This window comes from Drosophila biarmipes, chromosome 3L (assembly GCF_025231255.1).
Source record: "Drosophila biarmipes strain raj3 chromosome 3L, RU_DBia_V1.1, whole genome shotgun sequence".
NCBI classification, from domain to species: domain Eukaryota; kingdom Metazoa; phylum Arthropoda; class Insecta; order Diptera; family Drosophilidae; genus Drosophila; species Drosophila biarmipes.
The window spans coordinates 23686388-23701297 of record NC_066613.1 but is presented as its reverse complement, the minus strand read 5'-3'; the positions used below and the strand labels follow the sequence as shown (position 1 = coordinate 23701297).

The 14910-nt window shown below is 50.0% G+C and overlaps 3 protein-coding genes across 11 annotated transcripts; 1 reads left to right on the top strand and 2 right to left on the bottom strand.

Annotated features, from left to right (window-relative positions):
* Window positions 1–405: 405 nt before the first annotated feature.
* LOC108035565 (DDB1- and CUL4-associated factor 8) lies at window positions 406–3671 on the bottom strand. Of its 2 annotated transcripts, none has more exons than XM_017111233.3 (6): window positions 3269–3671; window positions 2493–3195; window positions 1484–2317; window positions 1280–1422; window positions 978–1218; window positions 406–923 (listed from the first exon to the last, which is right to left on the bottom strand). In XM_017111233.3, exons 1-6 carry the CDS (start codon window positions 3391–3393, stop codon window positions 573–575), a joined length of 2397 nt encoding a protein of 798 aa, XP_016966722.1. In that variant the 5' UTR covers window positions 3394–3671; the 3' UTR covers window positions 406–572. The 2 variants fall into 2 exon arrangements, with proteins under 2 accessions (XP_016966722.1, XP_016966723.1); XM_017111234.3 differs by having other exon boundaries at window positions 1484–2308; window positions 3269–3667.
* A 539-nt stretch (window positions 3672–4210) lies between these two features.
* LOC108035252 (probable chitinase 2) lies at window positions 4211–7980 on the top strand. Of its 5 annotated transcripts, none has more exons than XM_017110794.3 (5): window positions 4211–4319; window positions 5677–5801; window positions 5862–6026; window positions 6443–6948; window positions 7207–7980. In XM_017110794.3, the coding sequence occupies exons 2-5, from the start codon at window positions 5696–5698 to the stop codon at window positions 7882–7884; spliced, it is 1455 nt and encodes a 484-aa protein (XP_016966283.1). In that variant the 5' UTR covers window positions 4211–4319; window positions 5677–5695; the 3' UTR covers window positions 7885–7980. The 5 variants fall into 5 exon arrangements, with proteins under 5 accessions (XP_016966283.1, XP_016966282.1, XP_050741977.1 ...); XM_017110793.3 differs by having other exon boundaries at window positions 4226–4319; window positions 5617–5801; XM_050886020.1 differs by having other exon boundaries at window positions 4245–4434.
* Window positions 7981–8309: 329 nt separating this feature from the next.
* Window positions 8310–14078, bottom strand: LOC108035251 (uncharacterized). Of its 4 annotated transcripts, none has more exons than XM_017110789.3 (4): window positions 12911–14078; window positions 11297–11529; window positions 11049–11232; window positions 8310–10982 (listed from the first exon to the last, which is right to left on the bottom strand). In XM_017110789.3, the coding sequence occupies exons 1-4, from the start codon at window positions 13767–13769 to the stop codon at window positions 8890–8892; spliced, it is 3369 nt and encodes a 1122-aa protein (XP_016966278.1). In that variant the 5' UTR covers window positions 13770–14078; the 3' UTR covers window positions 8310–8889. The 4 variants fall into 4 exon arrangements, with proteins under 4 accessions (XP_016966278.1, XP_016966279.1, XP_016966281.1 ...); XM_017110790.3 differs by having other exon boundaries at window positions 8310–10979; XM_017110792.3 differs by lacking the exon at window positions 12911–14078 and adding an exon at window positions 11594–12010 and having other exon boundaries at window positions 8310–10979.
* Window positions 14079–14910: the final 832 nt, after the last annotated feature.

The window sequence follows — 14910 nt, the reverse complement described above, 5'->3', positions numbered from 1 at the left end:
TTTTAAAGATTCAATCTTCACAATCGTAGTAAATGGCACATAAAATATAGAATTATTAAAAAAAAATTAGGTCAAACCACCTTTTATCTACCTTGACATTGAAAATATATTATGAAAAAGTAACCGAGTTAGGGAAAAAGAATGCAGCCTAAAATGGTTTTTATTTTTAAAATTCAAAAAGCTTGCCATAATTTTCTGTTGCTCAATTTTTAATATTAGAACTTATAATTAGATTTAGGTTATCTATGAGAAATGTTAATTAGATTCTATTTTGAGAACAGGTACCTTTGTTCTTTTGAATTCATTACAAGCTGTTTGCAAGCATTCTTGCTTAGATAAGAATAATAGTCAACTGAACACCTATAAAAGAATGGGTTCGTCTGGCCAAAAGTCACACACCTCACATTCTTCTCAATGAGCATTTATTAAACCTTGTTTACAAATAATATATGCGCACTTATGTGTTACGGTTACAAATTCACAGCTTCGGAAACGCTTTCTAACATATTTATAATATCGAAAATCATAAGATGACCGAGGACTGCTTTCGAAGCTCATCCACGGCCGCAGCCTCACTGCGTGCGGCAGTGCAGCGTGTCCAGCGCAGCGGCGGCGGCTGCTCCCTCGCCATTGTCGTCATCGGAGCTGTCGCTGTCGCTGCGCGGCTGGGAGGTCGGATTGGATGGGCTGGAGCCGTTGCTAGTGCTCGAGCTGTTGTCCCGATGCTGCCGCCCTTGGCGTTGCCAGGGCCAGGACTCGGATCTCGGGTTTCGCGGGCGGCGAAAGCGGGAGCCTTGTCCGGAGCCCTGCAGAAACCCTCGGATGAAGTACTGGAACTGGTTAATGTCGAAGTCGCCCCTGTCCACGATGTTACGCCTGAAATTGCGTTCCAGCGTCTGCTTCAGTGCATCCTCGTCGAGCTTCTACGGGAGGAAATCAGTAAGAATAATCCAGCTATGATCAGTGATTAATTTTACCTTGGCAGGGCCATTTGGCGTCCAGATCTTAACGTCGTGCTCCAGGCCGGAGGTAGCTAGCACCGGCATCCAGGGATGTGGCTCCAGGCAGTTGACCACGCCAGCGTGGTCGCCCTTCATGAAATTGATTATCGCCTCGGTGCTTCGGTCCCAGAAGAATATATTCCCGCAATCGCTACCGCTGACAATATATTCGGATCGGGTGCCAAAGAAGTTCACTCCCTTGATGGTGCGGCTATTGCTGTGGGCGACAAGCAGGGGTATGTGACTGCTAGCACAGTAGCGCTGCAACGTGGACTTACATGTGTCCCTCGTAGCAATGCAAGTACTCGCCATCCTTGGTGCTGCGACTGTCGAATAGGTAGATCCCCGCATCGCTGTATGAGGCCAGGATCTCGCTGCCACAGTGGTTATACACGGCGCAGGTAATTTGCGTGATCTTTGTCTGGACACGAGAATAAAAACAGAGATTAGACTGTCTGGGCAAGGGTGTGGCACATGCTCACATCCTTTATATTGGTTGGGGTCATTTCCAAGAGCGGCTTCGTCAGCTTGCGCTTGTCGTAGACCCGCAGCTTGTCGTCGGATCCGCTGACGCAAAACTCGGGCGCGTACGGATGATGTGCGATGCTGAACAGGCGCACGCGGCCCCGCTCATTCGCATCATGGTAGACGCACCGCAGCATCGTGGTGGCAGCATTGCTGGCCCGCAAATCGAAGTGTTTGACAGCCGCATCCTCGCCGGCGCTCATCACTTCGTGCCGGCTATGCGGCACCAGGACGATCTTGTGTACAGAATCGCTGTGTGTGTACAGGCGCGTAGGTTTAATGGCACCGCCGGAGGGCGGGATGACGGACCTGCGCACCTGGCCATCGCGGCTGGCGGACACAATGTCCAGGCACCCGGTGCTGTCGATAAACTTGGTCTGGAAGATGTTCATGTTGTGGCCGGAGTGAAAGCTGTGCACCAGTCTTTCGTTCGCCCAGTCCCAAACCATTATTTTGAGATCATCGGAGCCGGAGCAGATCAGGTCCCCGGTGCGGTTGAAATTCAGGCAGTTTACGCATCCATCGTGCTTGTTCAGCGAGCTCAGCAGCGTCAACTGTTCCACCATTTGGCGGGAGCCGTAGTACGCTTGCCCAAAGCTTAGGACCGAGGTGTGGCCGCCACGCCAGCCGATGCGGTTCATTATGTTGTGCTCCCTGTGCAACAGCTCCTGGTCGCAGTTCCACGTGTACACGGGCTTGCACTTGCACATCGTATCATTCACGGCGGACTCGACTTTCGCGCGGTCGTCGGCGTTAACGTGCTCGTTGAAGTCCACATCGTCCTGCCGATTCTTGAGGCATTAGTAAAGATTCAATAAATAGTAAACTTATGACTAAGATGCACTAAGTCTCAGATTAACAAAAATTAGTCAGTTTATGATTAGTGAATTAATTGAAATGCTTGGAAATACTATTGGACAGGGGTCGGGGTCTCTATTCCAAAAATAGCCTACAAATTTTGCTCACCTCAATGGTTGATTCACTTGCACTAGATAGAGAGAAGCGTACCCTTTCGTCGTTGGAAATGTCCGAGGAGGAGTCTTCTTCATGCTGATCCTCCTCCGCAGCAGCCGCCGCCGGCTCATCACTGTCCGCTTCCACTTCCGCGTCCTCGGTGTCCTCCTGCAACACCGGTTCATCTGAATCGCTGGATTCCGAGTCCGTCACCGTGCCCAACAGCTCTATGTTGATGCGGCGATAGGAGCGGTTGGCCGGGATGCTGCGCGGGTGGAACCTGGCGGCGGCTTCACCGTCAGCTGGTGGCTGAGATGGAGTTGGGTCATCATCGCTGTCGATGGCCGCCTCGGTGCCACTGGGGAGATTTGGCTTGTTGGCTGCCAGCACGGCACTGGCGGCGAGGGGGGATAATTGACACTCCAGGTTAGAGGAGCCGGCGAGTTCTTCATCCGATTGAAGCTGTTGCTCTGACTGTTTCTTCTTAGTTTGTCCCTCTTTCAGCTGCTTCTCTTGTGACTCCTCCAATTGCTCCTCCTCTGCATGCTCCTTCTCGAGCTGCAGCTCCTCTGACCCTTTCTCCAACTGTTTCTTCTGCTCCTTCTCCTCCAGTGATTGCTCCTTGCCAAACATGTCGCCCTCCTCGTTGTTGTTGTTGGTAATGATTGTGGCGCTTTTGATAACCGACTGGTTCGCTGTGACAGTGTTCTCCCCGCTGGGTTTTCCGGTCAAAAATCAATTGGTTATCCAAGCCGCAGAGCTTACTTAACCGTAGACACCACACTTACCCAATCTGCGCCGTGTCTCCGTCTCCGTCTCCAAGCGGGCCCTCGTTGCGGGAATCAGTGTTGCGTCTCTGGCGCTTGCAGGCGGAAGCCGCTCCGCTGGCCACAGGGTCCTCCTCCACGTCCATGCTGGTGGAGCTCGCTCTAAAATCTCTGTTCTGCCTTCCTTAAGTGCTGCTCCGCTTATATCTTGCCCTGTTATTCGTGCACGCACTTGTTTACGTCCAAAACTCAGCGATGGCACTTTCTTCTTGCACCGAAAGCCCGATAGACCGATAGACTTGGCGCGAGTATCGATGGATTTAAAAATGTGGAAAGAGGCTTAAGAAAAATGATTTTTTAAATACTTTTGGGTTTTTAGCCGGCATACTTTGGTACTAAAAATATAATAACATAAGAGGATATATTGCAAGGAATTTGTACTTGACTAACCTTCTAAAGCGTTAAAAAAAAACATTTTTATATTATTTGACACCTATGCTTAAATGAAATATAGGTAGTACAGGCCACCTAGATCTCTTGAAAATGTTTTAAAATAAATACGCAACATTTTGGTAAGCAACAAAAATATTAAATTAAAATTCTATAAATGGTTATCTTTATGAAAATTAAAGTGGTATATAAGACCTTTTCAGTTCCGACTTAAAAATGATTATCTTCAGGAAGGTTTTTGAGAAACTGTCTTATATAAGATGTTGTTATTTATTACTAGAAGGAAAATAATAGAAACACTGTTTTATTCTTAAATTTAAAAATGTTTTACAAGCTTTCGCTGGCTTAAAAAATCTCTTAGACTCTTCTGAAATCTCTTCGGCAAGTTTGAGCTCTTCGCTGTGATTTTATGCTGAGCGCGACTTGGACGTCTTGGGGAGAGGTCTGTGTTCGGGTTCGGCTTGAGTGGCTCTACGGCGAGGGATCCGAGTATGTGTATCAATTTGCGCTGTGGCCACGAAGAAGGCAAGAGAGGCGAGTTCAGTTATAAGCGGACTGGCTTCGAGGGCGGTGCAAAGTGTCTCTGTGTCGTCGCCAAAGCGGAATAACAACGCCAGTTCGGGTAATAAAACATAGGGCGTATCGCACAGAATACCGAACCGTAGAAATTCGATACGCTGGGCACGTTGACGGAGTTACATACACTTCACTTGATGAGGAAAGCCGAAACCGTGGAGGTACTTGTTTCTCCGATGTCACCTGAGGGCTTCGCCTCTGCCCCTGCGCTCGTGTGTGTGCCTGCTAATTGGCTCGCCACTTCCTCTGCTGCGCATGCGCAACCCACAGAGTTCGAGCTTGGCCAGCAGTCCAGCTGGGAGTTCATCTCCCACCGCAGCTGATGTTTGTTCTCGGCGTCTTGGCCTGGTTTTTTCCTCTCGATTTCGATTTCGCAGCCGTGTTTTTTCGTCGACTCGGCTCCTAACTCGTGATGAACGCCAAATTCCGGTTTGCCCGCGGCAAACTAATAAAAACAAGAAACAAATTAATATGCATAAGTTTGGTGGAAGAGAAAAAAGCCGGAAAGTGAAAACGCCTGTAAGCCTTGTTTTCCACCCATTTCTCGGTGCGCACTTCCTACCACATTTCCCAGCTCTCACAGTATAGGCAACTTTTAATGGCCTATTCATGCCGTTCGTTATCGGACGCGAGATACCAAGGCCAACTTGTTTACCCCTCGGAAGATAAATGTAAGAAACAGTCTGCAGCTGGGAGTCTTGTGATTCACGCTTCTGCCCGTTGCACCAAGGCGGTTCGCTGACATGACCAGCTACTTAAGGGCGCACCGGCGAAAGTTGAGAATCAGGTTCGACAAGCCACTCGAATGGCCAGTCGGCTGCTATATCCACAACTTTATGAGTGATCCAAGCCGGGCTATAAAGAACCAGGCGAATTTCTGATTACATTCGACTTGATTTAGATTCGTAAACACCACTTGCAGTGACTCACGGTTCTGTCCTCATAAACACTTCGAAGAGTTGACTCAGCTCTTGATTTAAGAACTAAATTTATAAATTCCTAAGAAGCTGTCTAAGTGTAATACTTATAAAAGATCTATACCATTTTCTGGTCCCTAGAATGTTCCATTATATAACTTAATCTATTATCTTTGAAGGCTATCAATCTTTGGCTAAAGTCAAAATGCAAAGTGAATCATTTGTTATTTCATTTTTAAGCTTATCTCTAAGAAACAGCGGATGTGAAGTACATTAAATCTATTGTACTCATAGACTTTGACTTTCGGTTGCCAGTTGTCTAAGTTTACATGGGTTTCCATCGCTCTGTTCTCGTGGCTTTCACTTTTCCCGTCCAATTAAGAACTCAATTGAACTGAATTGGAATTATGAGTTGTCACAACATAGTTGCAGGCCAACCACGCAAAGCACTTAACTCGATTCCGACCCGTCTTCCGTCCTCCCCAGAAGAGCCAAGCCACAACAGATGACGCTGAGGGGCGAACTTGCTGGTGGAGCAGCGCAGCTGTGGCTGCTCCTCCTCCTGGCCGCCGTTTCGGGCAGCTTGTGGGCTTCAGTGACGGCCAGGACAGGTGAGTCTTGCGCGTAGGTAAACCACAAAGGGGTGGCTAACTGGCAGCTCTTATTTACAGGACCCCTGCACGACAAGGTGGTGGTTTGCTACATTTCCACCTGGGCTGTTTACAGGCCCGAACAGGGCGCCTATGCCATTGAGAACTTCGATGCCAACCTGTGCACCCATGTGGTGTACGCCTTCGCGGGCCTGGACATCACACAGGCGGCCATCAAGTCGTTGGGTGAGTTTCCGGCTCGATTTATGGTAGTATGCAAATTGAAGGGCTTCCCTTGGGATTAGGAGGGTTGAAATGGGGTCGGAAATGAGTTTTTAAGTTTCTAAAGTTCTGGGATAATTGTTCATTTATAAATTCTATATTTTACTTTAATATATCTCAGGAATGCGAACCTGATCCTTAAGAAAAAGAATAAGAACTTAAGGCTTATATTTGCTGAAATACCATACCAACTTTATTTAATTAATATCCCCTTTATGTGTTACAAAATAAAGCAGATATTTTTTATAAATAGAAAATATTAAAAATTAATATTTTAAACTTAAAATGCCTTTAATAGTCGTAGTTTTGATTTCTCCCTTTTTTTGAACACTTCTAAGTTCGATTTATCCATGGTATTAAATATATTTTTTGCCGTGCAGATCCCTGGCAGGACCTTAAGGAGGAGTACGGCAAGGGTGGCTACGAGAAGCTGACGGGCCTGAAGCGCACCCATCCGCATCTGAAGGTCAGCCTGGCCATCGGTGGCTGGAACGAGGGATCGGCCAACTACTCCACGCTGGTAGCCAACAGCCTGCTGCGCGGGAGGTTCGTCAAGCAGGTGTCCAGCTTTATACGCAAGTACGACTTCGACGGCCTGGACCTGGACTGGGAGTATCCCACGCAGCGGAAGGGCAAGCCCGCCGATCGCGAGAACTTCGTCCTGCTGACCAAGGAGCTGCGCGAGGAGTTCGACCACCACGGCCTGCTGCTGACCTCCGCCATCGGGGCGGCCAAGAAGGTCATCGACGAGGCCTACGACGTGCGGCAGATCTCGCGCTACTTGGACTACCTGCACATCATGTGCTACGACTACCACGGCAGCTGGGACCAAAGGGTGGGCTACAACGCCCCGCTCTCGGCGCCCGCGGATGATCCGCTGAGTGTGGTAAGTGGTGAAGCACCTGCGAGGGAAGTTCCGTGGAAAAATCGGAGTTCCTGGGATATTTCCTGGAATTTTACAGTCCTAAGATAGGTTGTCAGATTATGTAACAGATTAGCAGGAACTGAAGATATAAAAGCAATTATAACCCAATAATTATATTAATAATAATTTAATCATATCATTCAGAATCAGTTTTAGATAGTTTATTAATAGCATAAATCCTAGTTTGAAGATCGAAACTAAAATGCTTTTATCTTCCAGAAATTCTCCATTGACTACCTGCTGAAGCTGGGTGCCCCGCCAGAGAAGCTAGTGATGGGTCTGCCCTTCTATGGACGCACCTTTAAGACGGTGGCGGGGGGCAACCTGAACGACCCCAGCGATGGAGTTGGCTTCAAGGGTCCCTACACGCGCGAGGATGGCTTCCTGGGCTACAACGAGATCTGCCACACAGTGAGCAACCAAACCTCCGGCTGGACTCGAGAATGGGATCCCCAAACTAGCCAAGTGCTGGCCAAGTCGGAGCGCAACGTCTTCACCCAGGAGATCAACGTGGTGACCTACGATAGCTCCCGCTCCATTGCCAACAAGGTGCTGTTCGCCATGTCCAAGCGGTTGGCGGGAGTGATGGTGTGGTCCGTGGACACGGACGACTTCCTTGGCAACTGCAAGCTGGACGAGGATACGTACGAGGACTTCCAGAAGGTGACGGCAGCGCCGAGGAGATCGAGCCAGAACTATCCCCTGCTGAGGACCATCAATGAGGCCACCGTGCTGGCCGTGGAGGAGCTGGCTGTGCCGGAACCGAAGCCGGATGACTCCGAGAACGAGATCCCGCACGGCAGCATCGCGGATCGGAAGAACGCCGGCGCTTCTGTGGTCAGTTTGGGCCTCGGGATCACCGCTGTCTTCATGCTCCTGCACCGGGTGGCTCAGTGAGGATGGAGGTTCGGCTCCACCGGTGGCCATAGTCTAAGCAACACATCACCTTGTTCACGTAGTCAATAAAGTCCAAATTATAATTTTTAAGACAAATCGATGGTTTTCTGATAGGTTTAATCAGTGCGGAAAACAGGGATTTTAATCCAAAACATCGTTTTTTATATTTTGGGAACTAAGGTAGACCACATTTCCTATAAAAATAGCTATACAGTTGCAGAAAATAAAGGACAATTCTATGAAATAAAACTAAAATTCCTTTCAGTAATATATTTATAGATCATATATTGATAATCCTAAAATCAAAGAAACTTAGAACCTCAGCAATCTACTAAATATTTTCCCACCCAATTCTCAAAAACCCATTTTCCTTTCCCCATATCCCTTACAATTCCCACGTCCCATTAAAAAACCTTTTCCGTTTTGTTAAAATGTTTTGGTTATACTTGGTGTACTCGTTTAATAAATTTAACTGGCGCTCTAACATTTAACTAACTAGTCATATATTGTGTATGTGTATATGGTGTGTGTATACGCAACTATGTAAATACGCAGGTAAATATAACATAATTTGTATATAATATCCATAGATTATCATTGCTACAAGTTGTCAACATTCAATTCAATGCTACCATATGTGTAAGTAATAATATATGTTCTAAGTAAACTATGCAAAGGATATCGCGTAAAGTAGTTAAAGCAAGGTTTGTTTTTGGGCCCCGAGGACCTTCGATAGTTGGGAGAGGGAGGATATTTAATAGAGTAGAGTTCCGCTTTCTTTTGGATGGCAAACATTACAAATGCGACGATTCTAAACCAAAGGTGGTTGCTTCTACAGGCAGTGATGGGCAGTATCCCATCGAGTGATACTTATGTCATATATGATAAACAAGGGTTCCAAAGTCTTAACTCCCATCACTGACCCCCAGCCCTAGAGCCACATCCTTAGAGAATATAGTGAAGGTGAAACCGCTGCTAGACGAATACCTCCTGGTCCTCGGTGCCTCACAAGCGACCCCCATCCGACGACCAGTCGGATCGCTCGGCTCCGCTGCCGTAGATGTCCAGCTGTTCCCGCGATCGCGTCTTCGACTTGGCCTTGTGCTTGGCCTGCTGGGAGCGCTGATAGGGATTCCCCCTGTCGTTGATCACCTCGTAGTGCGAGTCGCCGCCGTTGGAGGAGGATCCTCCGGCGATCAGCAGCTCGTGGATGTTCTTCGTGGAGCGGCGATGCGCCTCCAGGCACTGCGACTCCGAGGAGTAGGGAAACGAGGCCACGAAGCTGGGCGACTGCTGACCCGCCGGCGGATCACTGGCGAAGTTCGCCGGCGGCGGCAGGGGCAGATTCCCACCGCAGGGCGTCGAGGGCGAGAGATCGGTGAACTCCGTCTTGGCCTCCGACTCCACGGAGCACATGCTCTGCCGCGAGATCTCCTTCTGCAGCTGCTGCGCCTGCTGCTGCTGCTCCTTCAGCGTGGGCATGTTCAGGTTGGAGCTCTCGTAGTCGTCCTCTCGCCTGGTCTGCGGAATGGGCAGTCTGCTCCGGACGGAGTGCTCCCTGCCGCGGCTAAACCTCTGGGCCAGGTAGTCCTCGTTGGCGTTGCTCTGCCCGCTGCTGTGGCTGCAGTTGCTGTGCTGGTGATGATGGTGACCGGGGTGCCCCTGGTGCCTCTGGGCATTGTCGTAGTAGCTGTCGTTCTTCACGGACATGTTGCAGCAGCTACTCACGTCGGCGAAGTAGACCTCGGATTCAGCTGGATCCGTGCCCACTGCCTGATCCTTGGCTATAGCTCCATTGGAGTCCTGGTAGCCACTGTTCTCCACTCCGGCGGTCTGGGCTTGAGCCTGTTGGGGATTTGCCTGGACTTGGGCCGCCTGCTCCTGCTTTGCGAACAGCTGCTGGACATTGGGTCGTTGCTGACCGGGATTGCTCTGTGGGCCGATGCTCTTGGCCCCTGTGCCCGCCTCCAGGCGCTTCTTCAACTTCCTCGTGGGTAGCGTGTTGGAGCAGCGTTCCCGCTCCCGTGGATTGCCGCCATCGCTATCGGAAGGTGTATTCTCGTACTCCGCCTTTGATTTGTAGGCTGAGGAGCGGGTGGCGCCCACCAGGGTGCTGACATTGCCGGCACTACTCAGCCCATCCATGCGCTCCAGAGTGGCGGACTGCACCTGAAGGCGTTGCAGCTGCAGCTGTTGCAACTGCTGCTGCTGCTGGGGATGCGTGTGTGGGTGCTGCAGGTTGGGATGCATCTGTTCCTGGGTGAGGGTTACAGCCACAGTGCCCGGATTGCCCACCAGGCACGCCGTGGGCTGAAGGTACTGGTAGTATCCCCGCCTGGCCGGACTATTGGGATCGCTATAGGGTGGCGGAGGACCCCAGACGCCGTAGGGCAGGGCATTGGGCGGCGGCATTCCAGTGTAGGCGGCGGCCACCACGGGCTCCTCGATGAGCATCTGGTTGCCATCGCCCTGCACCGCCGTGGATGAACTGAAGCCGTACTGGGAGTCGGGACTGGCAGCCGCCTGGCGGAAGCGACGACCACTGTCAGGCGTAGTCCTTTGCCAAGGCATCCGAGGCCAGCTCCAGCCACTGCTACTGCGTCCAGCTCCTCCTCCTGCGCCGGCTCGATCTGCACTCCGGCAGCTGCCCACTGCATCTTCGCCTCCAGGATTCGGCGAGTAAAAATTACCCGGGGGTTGGGCGGCCCAGAAGCGCTGCTCCCCGCCTCCTCCTCCGGCGGCTGCTGCTGCGGCGGCCACAGTGGCCTCATCCCACGGATAGGTGGTGGCTTGGAGGGGCAGCGTCAACTGCCTGTGGGCGTGGCACTGCTCGCAGCACCGGCAGTTCAACATCCTGCTAGGACCCAAAGTTGGGGGAGGAGCCTGGCTGGCGTACAGGGATCTGCAGCGCAGTTCCAGCTGCTCCCAGTACATCTTCTTCCGCTCGTGACTCAACAGCTGGTACACCAACATGCAGCTGAAGACGGCGATGAGGACTCCGGCCACGGAAAGGCCAAAGATAGCCCTCAGGCAGGAGTACAGGGAACCATGAACCACGCCGCAATCCGAGAGGGAGTCGAACACCAGGCGCACTCCTTCTGAAAGGGAAACGAGCGGCAGGGGATTAGCCAAGGCACTGGACTAAGTCGATGGACACAACTCACCCTTATCCACCCGATCCACCTGGGATTCGATGAGGTCCGAGTAGCAGGTGCAGGTCCTGGTCTTCTGGGCATACTCGCACTCCCTCAGAGCCTGCAGACGGCTCATGTGCAGCACAGTGGTGGTCACGGTGACCAGGGCGCAGGTCAGGGCGGAGACCAGGCCACAGGCTCCGGATAGCTTAATCTGGGGGGGATTAGGAAAAGATTAGAAAAAACTTATATAGGGCTGCCGAAGACCTTATCCTCACCAGATAGCTATAGCGATTCCTCCGCCTGGCCAGGCTCATGATGCAGATGCCCGTGAGGATGAGCAGGGTGGCGGGCACAAAGGTGGGCACCGTTTCGAAGTTGCCCACCGTGATGGTGTAGGAATGGAGCAGAAAGTAGACGCCCAGGAAGAGCACGCCCAGCAGGCAGCTGAAGCCGCCGCAGATGAGGCACCAGACCACGTACTTCTTGATCCCAGCTCCATGGCGATGGGCTGTAAATGAAGAAAAAAATCCATTAGTTTAAGGCGGCACAGAGCGTTGCGGTCCAATCCCAACCAGAGCCGCGATGATGGCCATCCACATTGCCGGAGGAGGGAGGAGGAGCTGGCACCCAGGAGCAGGGCGGGGGCATGCTGTACTGCACGAACTGCATCACCGGATAGCCGTGCATGGTGATGGTTGCGGTTTGGTCTTGGGCAGTTGAAAGTGGCCTAAGCTATCATCGAAGAACACATCCTGGAGAGGAGCTGGTGAATAGCTGCAAATTCCGGAACACGTTTTCACTCTTTCTTCTTTTTTTCCCGCAGCGAAACGAATCAGAAAAATATCTACACAGCCGTGGAAGCTGGCTGAGATGAGGGGTAGCTGGCGAAGATGGGATGAGGCATCTGCGCGGACTTGGGGCCAGTGGAGTGGGGCACTTGGATGTGGCTGTTGGATACTGGTATCTGGATACTGGAGACAGAAGCTGGGAGGCGGCGCCACCAGAGTGTGCGTTGCAATTACAGGAACGGTGTCAACTGAAATCCCGACTGACACTCGCACAGCGCCAACCCCCCGAGCAAATATTTTGCACCAGCTCCAGGAGAAATAGAGAGCTGGCCTCCAGAGAGAGAGCAGGCTCCTCCGGCGCAGGCGCAGGAATTGCGGATGAGGAAGTCATAGCCAGGCGGAAGCTGCGTTCGCAACGGGCGGAAAATCTGCGACACGAAATCTGTGACCAGGAAAACACGTGATTTATGGGGGGGAGGATGGTAAACGACAGCACTGATATGAAATCACCACCGACCTTTGGAACGAAGATTGCAATACCCTTGGAATACCCTCATATGCATAACACCTTTAACATATTCTCAATAATATACATGTTAATTGCGTAATACCATTATTGGAAGTATAATTTCGATATGTGGTGAAGAATTCTCTATAAATAGTGCGATTGAGGTATCGCATATATTTGCCAACACTTCAGTGGAAAGTATTTGCATTTATTTCACAAGCCTTTCAAGACCGATACGAAAGAATCAGCGAAAGAAAACTGATTTAGAAAGAAGTAATTTTTACATATTATCATATACCTCTCATATAAAAGGGAAGTATACCATCTTTCTTCCCCTACAATCTAATATTACTAGCTTGGCAGAGGTGATGTTAACCCTCTTCTCTAATATTTTTTAAACACATACATTTTAAGAGTTTAATGATATAATCTTTATTATCATTAACTACCACTGTCCTATTACCGCTAAAAGTAGTTTGGCTTCAAGTTCCCCCAGGTTACTAAGGTGTTTTGTCTTTAAATTAAACACTCTTTTACAGCAAAACGAGTTTCGTTCTCCCCTTCACAGATCATCAGAAACCCCTTTAACTCACCTATGGAACCATTAGCATTACTCCTGGGTCTGGGCGGAGGGCGTGGCGGCAGAGGAGGGCGATTGTCGTCCAGAATCTGTGACTTGATGCCCGAGCCAGGGGAAGCCGTCACCGCTCCTCCTGCTCCGTCCAGCTCCGTGTCGTGGTAGATATCGTTGCAGCTATCGCCCGTGGGCTGTGTCTTCGGCGGAAGTTGTCCAGCTCCTCCGCCGCATCGTGGCTTCTTCTTCTTGATCATGGTGCTATTGTTGTCGGACTCACTGACCGTGATCTCATCTGCTCCCAGCATGGCATCCGCCAGGAGACTTCTCTTGTGCTGGGCCAAGGAGGAGTTTCCCCCAGTGGCTGGGCAGGTGCACTCCAGGTCACAATCGCAGCTCCCTGCTCCGGCTGAGGAGTCCAGTTGGAGCTGCTCCTGCTGCTGGTGATGCTCCTCGTGGAGCGCTTGGTAGGAGTGATTCAGCAGGGATTGGGCGGATTGCGTTTTGAGGGGGGAGTTCCTCGCTGGCTCCTGCTGACTGGGTGTCTGTTGGTGGACCAGCACAGCCACCGCCATGGAGGCATTCTGGCCGGGATTCGAGGGCTGGGCGGGAGGAGGAGGTGCCCTGCCGCAGGAGCAGGGGCACTGGCAGGGCAGCTGTTGTGGCGGAGGCTGCTGCTCCTGGAGTTGCTGCGGCTGGAAGTGCGCCGGATACTGGATGTAATGATAGTGGTGGGCCATCAGTTGGCCAGGCGGAGCAGCTGCCTGTTCCTGGTCCCGTTCCCCCCTCTGATCCCGGCCAAGACTGGATTCCGAGGAGACACGTTGCAAGGATGCCGACGCATGCGGCGCTGCCGCTGCCGCTGGTGGCAACTCCATGTTGTCCGAAAACCGGTTTGACCCTTTAGCTTCCACTTCCAGCGATCACTTATGCTGCACACTCATTTTATGTGCTTCCCTGGTTTTCAGCTCGCGGGTCTCACGCTACTAAAACGAAGCTCCGATAAATTGGTCGAATTTATTGCTAATTCTGCAATATTTCGCCTGTATATATAAATATTGGATTAACATAAACAAGGCACCACAACCGCACACACGGAAAACAAAAGACACCGCGGACCTAAGATTCGTATTCGGATTCGGAGAAACGCTGAGAGCGGAGATCAGGCTACAAACCGCGCTCGCAACTCAAACGCAACTGAGACTCTGTTCTGGTCTTCGATCGCACTCTGATCTTTTCCAACTTTGGAGATCGAACTTGCACTGAGAGAAATATGTAGGGAAAAATATATTGAAAAGACAACTTATATGGAAGGTTTGTCTTCGCAGGGAATTAGGAATAAGTTTCAAAATAACATATTTCATTCTAAGAGCTTTGAATGCTGATTTCCATTTAAATAAATATGGGGCGGTACAAATAAAAATATAGACCTTTACAAGGATCGAGCCTAGGACATTTTTTAATAATATTTTAGTTACCAAAGTATCTATATCTTAAATACGTTTCTTCTGGAAGAAATGGAACTCAAAATATAATTGTTCGATCTACAATTTTTTGGTCATTAAATTATTATTATTATCTTATAAAAATAAAAAACAAGGCATTCCTTTATTTTAAAATCCCCAACTTAAGTAGATACTTGATCTTTCTTTACTGCTTCTATGTCATTAGTTTCAACTTAAACTGCCATTATTTAATCTTAAAATATTTTATTTTCATGTAACATATAATACTAATAATACTGTCTGATCAATTAAATTTCGCTCAGTGCAGTGTTCGAAGCGCCTTGCAACTGACACCCACACAATCGAAGTTCGGAACTCCAACTCCGAACTCCGAAGGTGCAACCTGTTTGCGCATGTGTGCGTGTGCGTTGCGCGCGCTTCAACTTCAAACGGATTCCGGTTCTAGTTGTTGTTGCTCGCTGCACTGATTCAGAAAAGTCTTAAAGACGAACAGGGAAAATCAATTTCGTTGTTGTTGCCAGAGGTGAGCATTTGTTTTCGTTACCTTTACCTT

Coding starts and splice junctions, on each gene's coding strand:
- LOC108035565 (XM_017111233.3), bottom strand. CDS start 3,393: ATGGACGTGGAGGAGGACCCTGTGGCCAGCGGAGCGGCTTCCGCCTGC. Junction 1,219..1,279: donor CATTGCTACGAGGGACACAT/GTAAGTCCACGT, acceptor TGTCGCCCACAG/CAATAGCCGCACCATCAAGG. Junction 924..977: donor CGCCAAATGGCCCTGCCAAG/GTAAAATTAATC, acceptor TTCCTCCCGTAG/AAGCTCGACGAGGATGCACT.
- LOC108035252 (XM_017110794.3), top strand. CDS start 5,696: ATGACGCTGAGGGGCGAACTTGCTGGTGGAGCAGCGCAGCTGTGGCTG. Junction 5,802..5,861: donor TTCAGTGACGGCCAGGACAG/GTGAGTCTTGCG, acceptor TCTTATTTACAG/GACCCCTGCACGACAAGGTG. Junction 6,027..6,442: donor GGCGGCCATCAAGTCGTTGG/GTGAGTTTCCGG, acceptor TTTGCCGTGCAG/ATCCCTGGCAGGACCTTAAG.
- LOC108035251 (XM_017110789.3), bottom strand. CDS start 13,769: ATGGAGTTGCCACCAGCGGCAGCGGCAGCGCCGCATGCGTCGGCATCC. Junction 11,530..12,910: donor TAATGCTAATGGTTCCATAG/GTGAGTTAAAGG, acceptor CTTCATTTACAG/CCCATCGCCATGGAGCTGGG. Junction 11,233..11,296: donor GGAATCGCTATAGCTATCTG/GTGAGGATAAGG, acceptor AATCCCCCCCAG/ATTAAGCTATCCGGAGCCTG.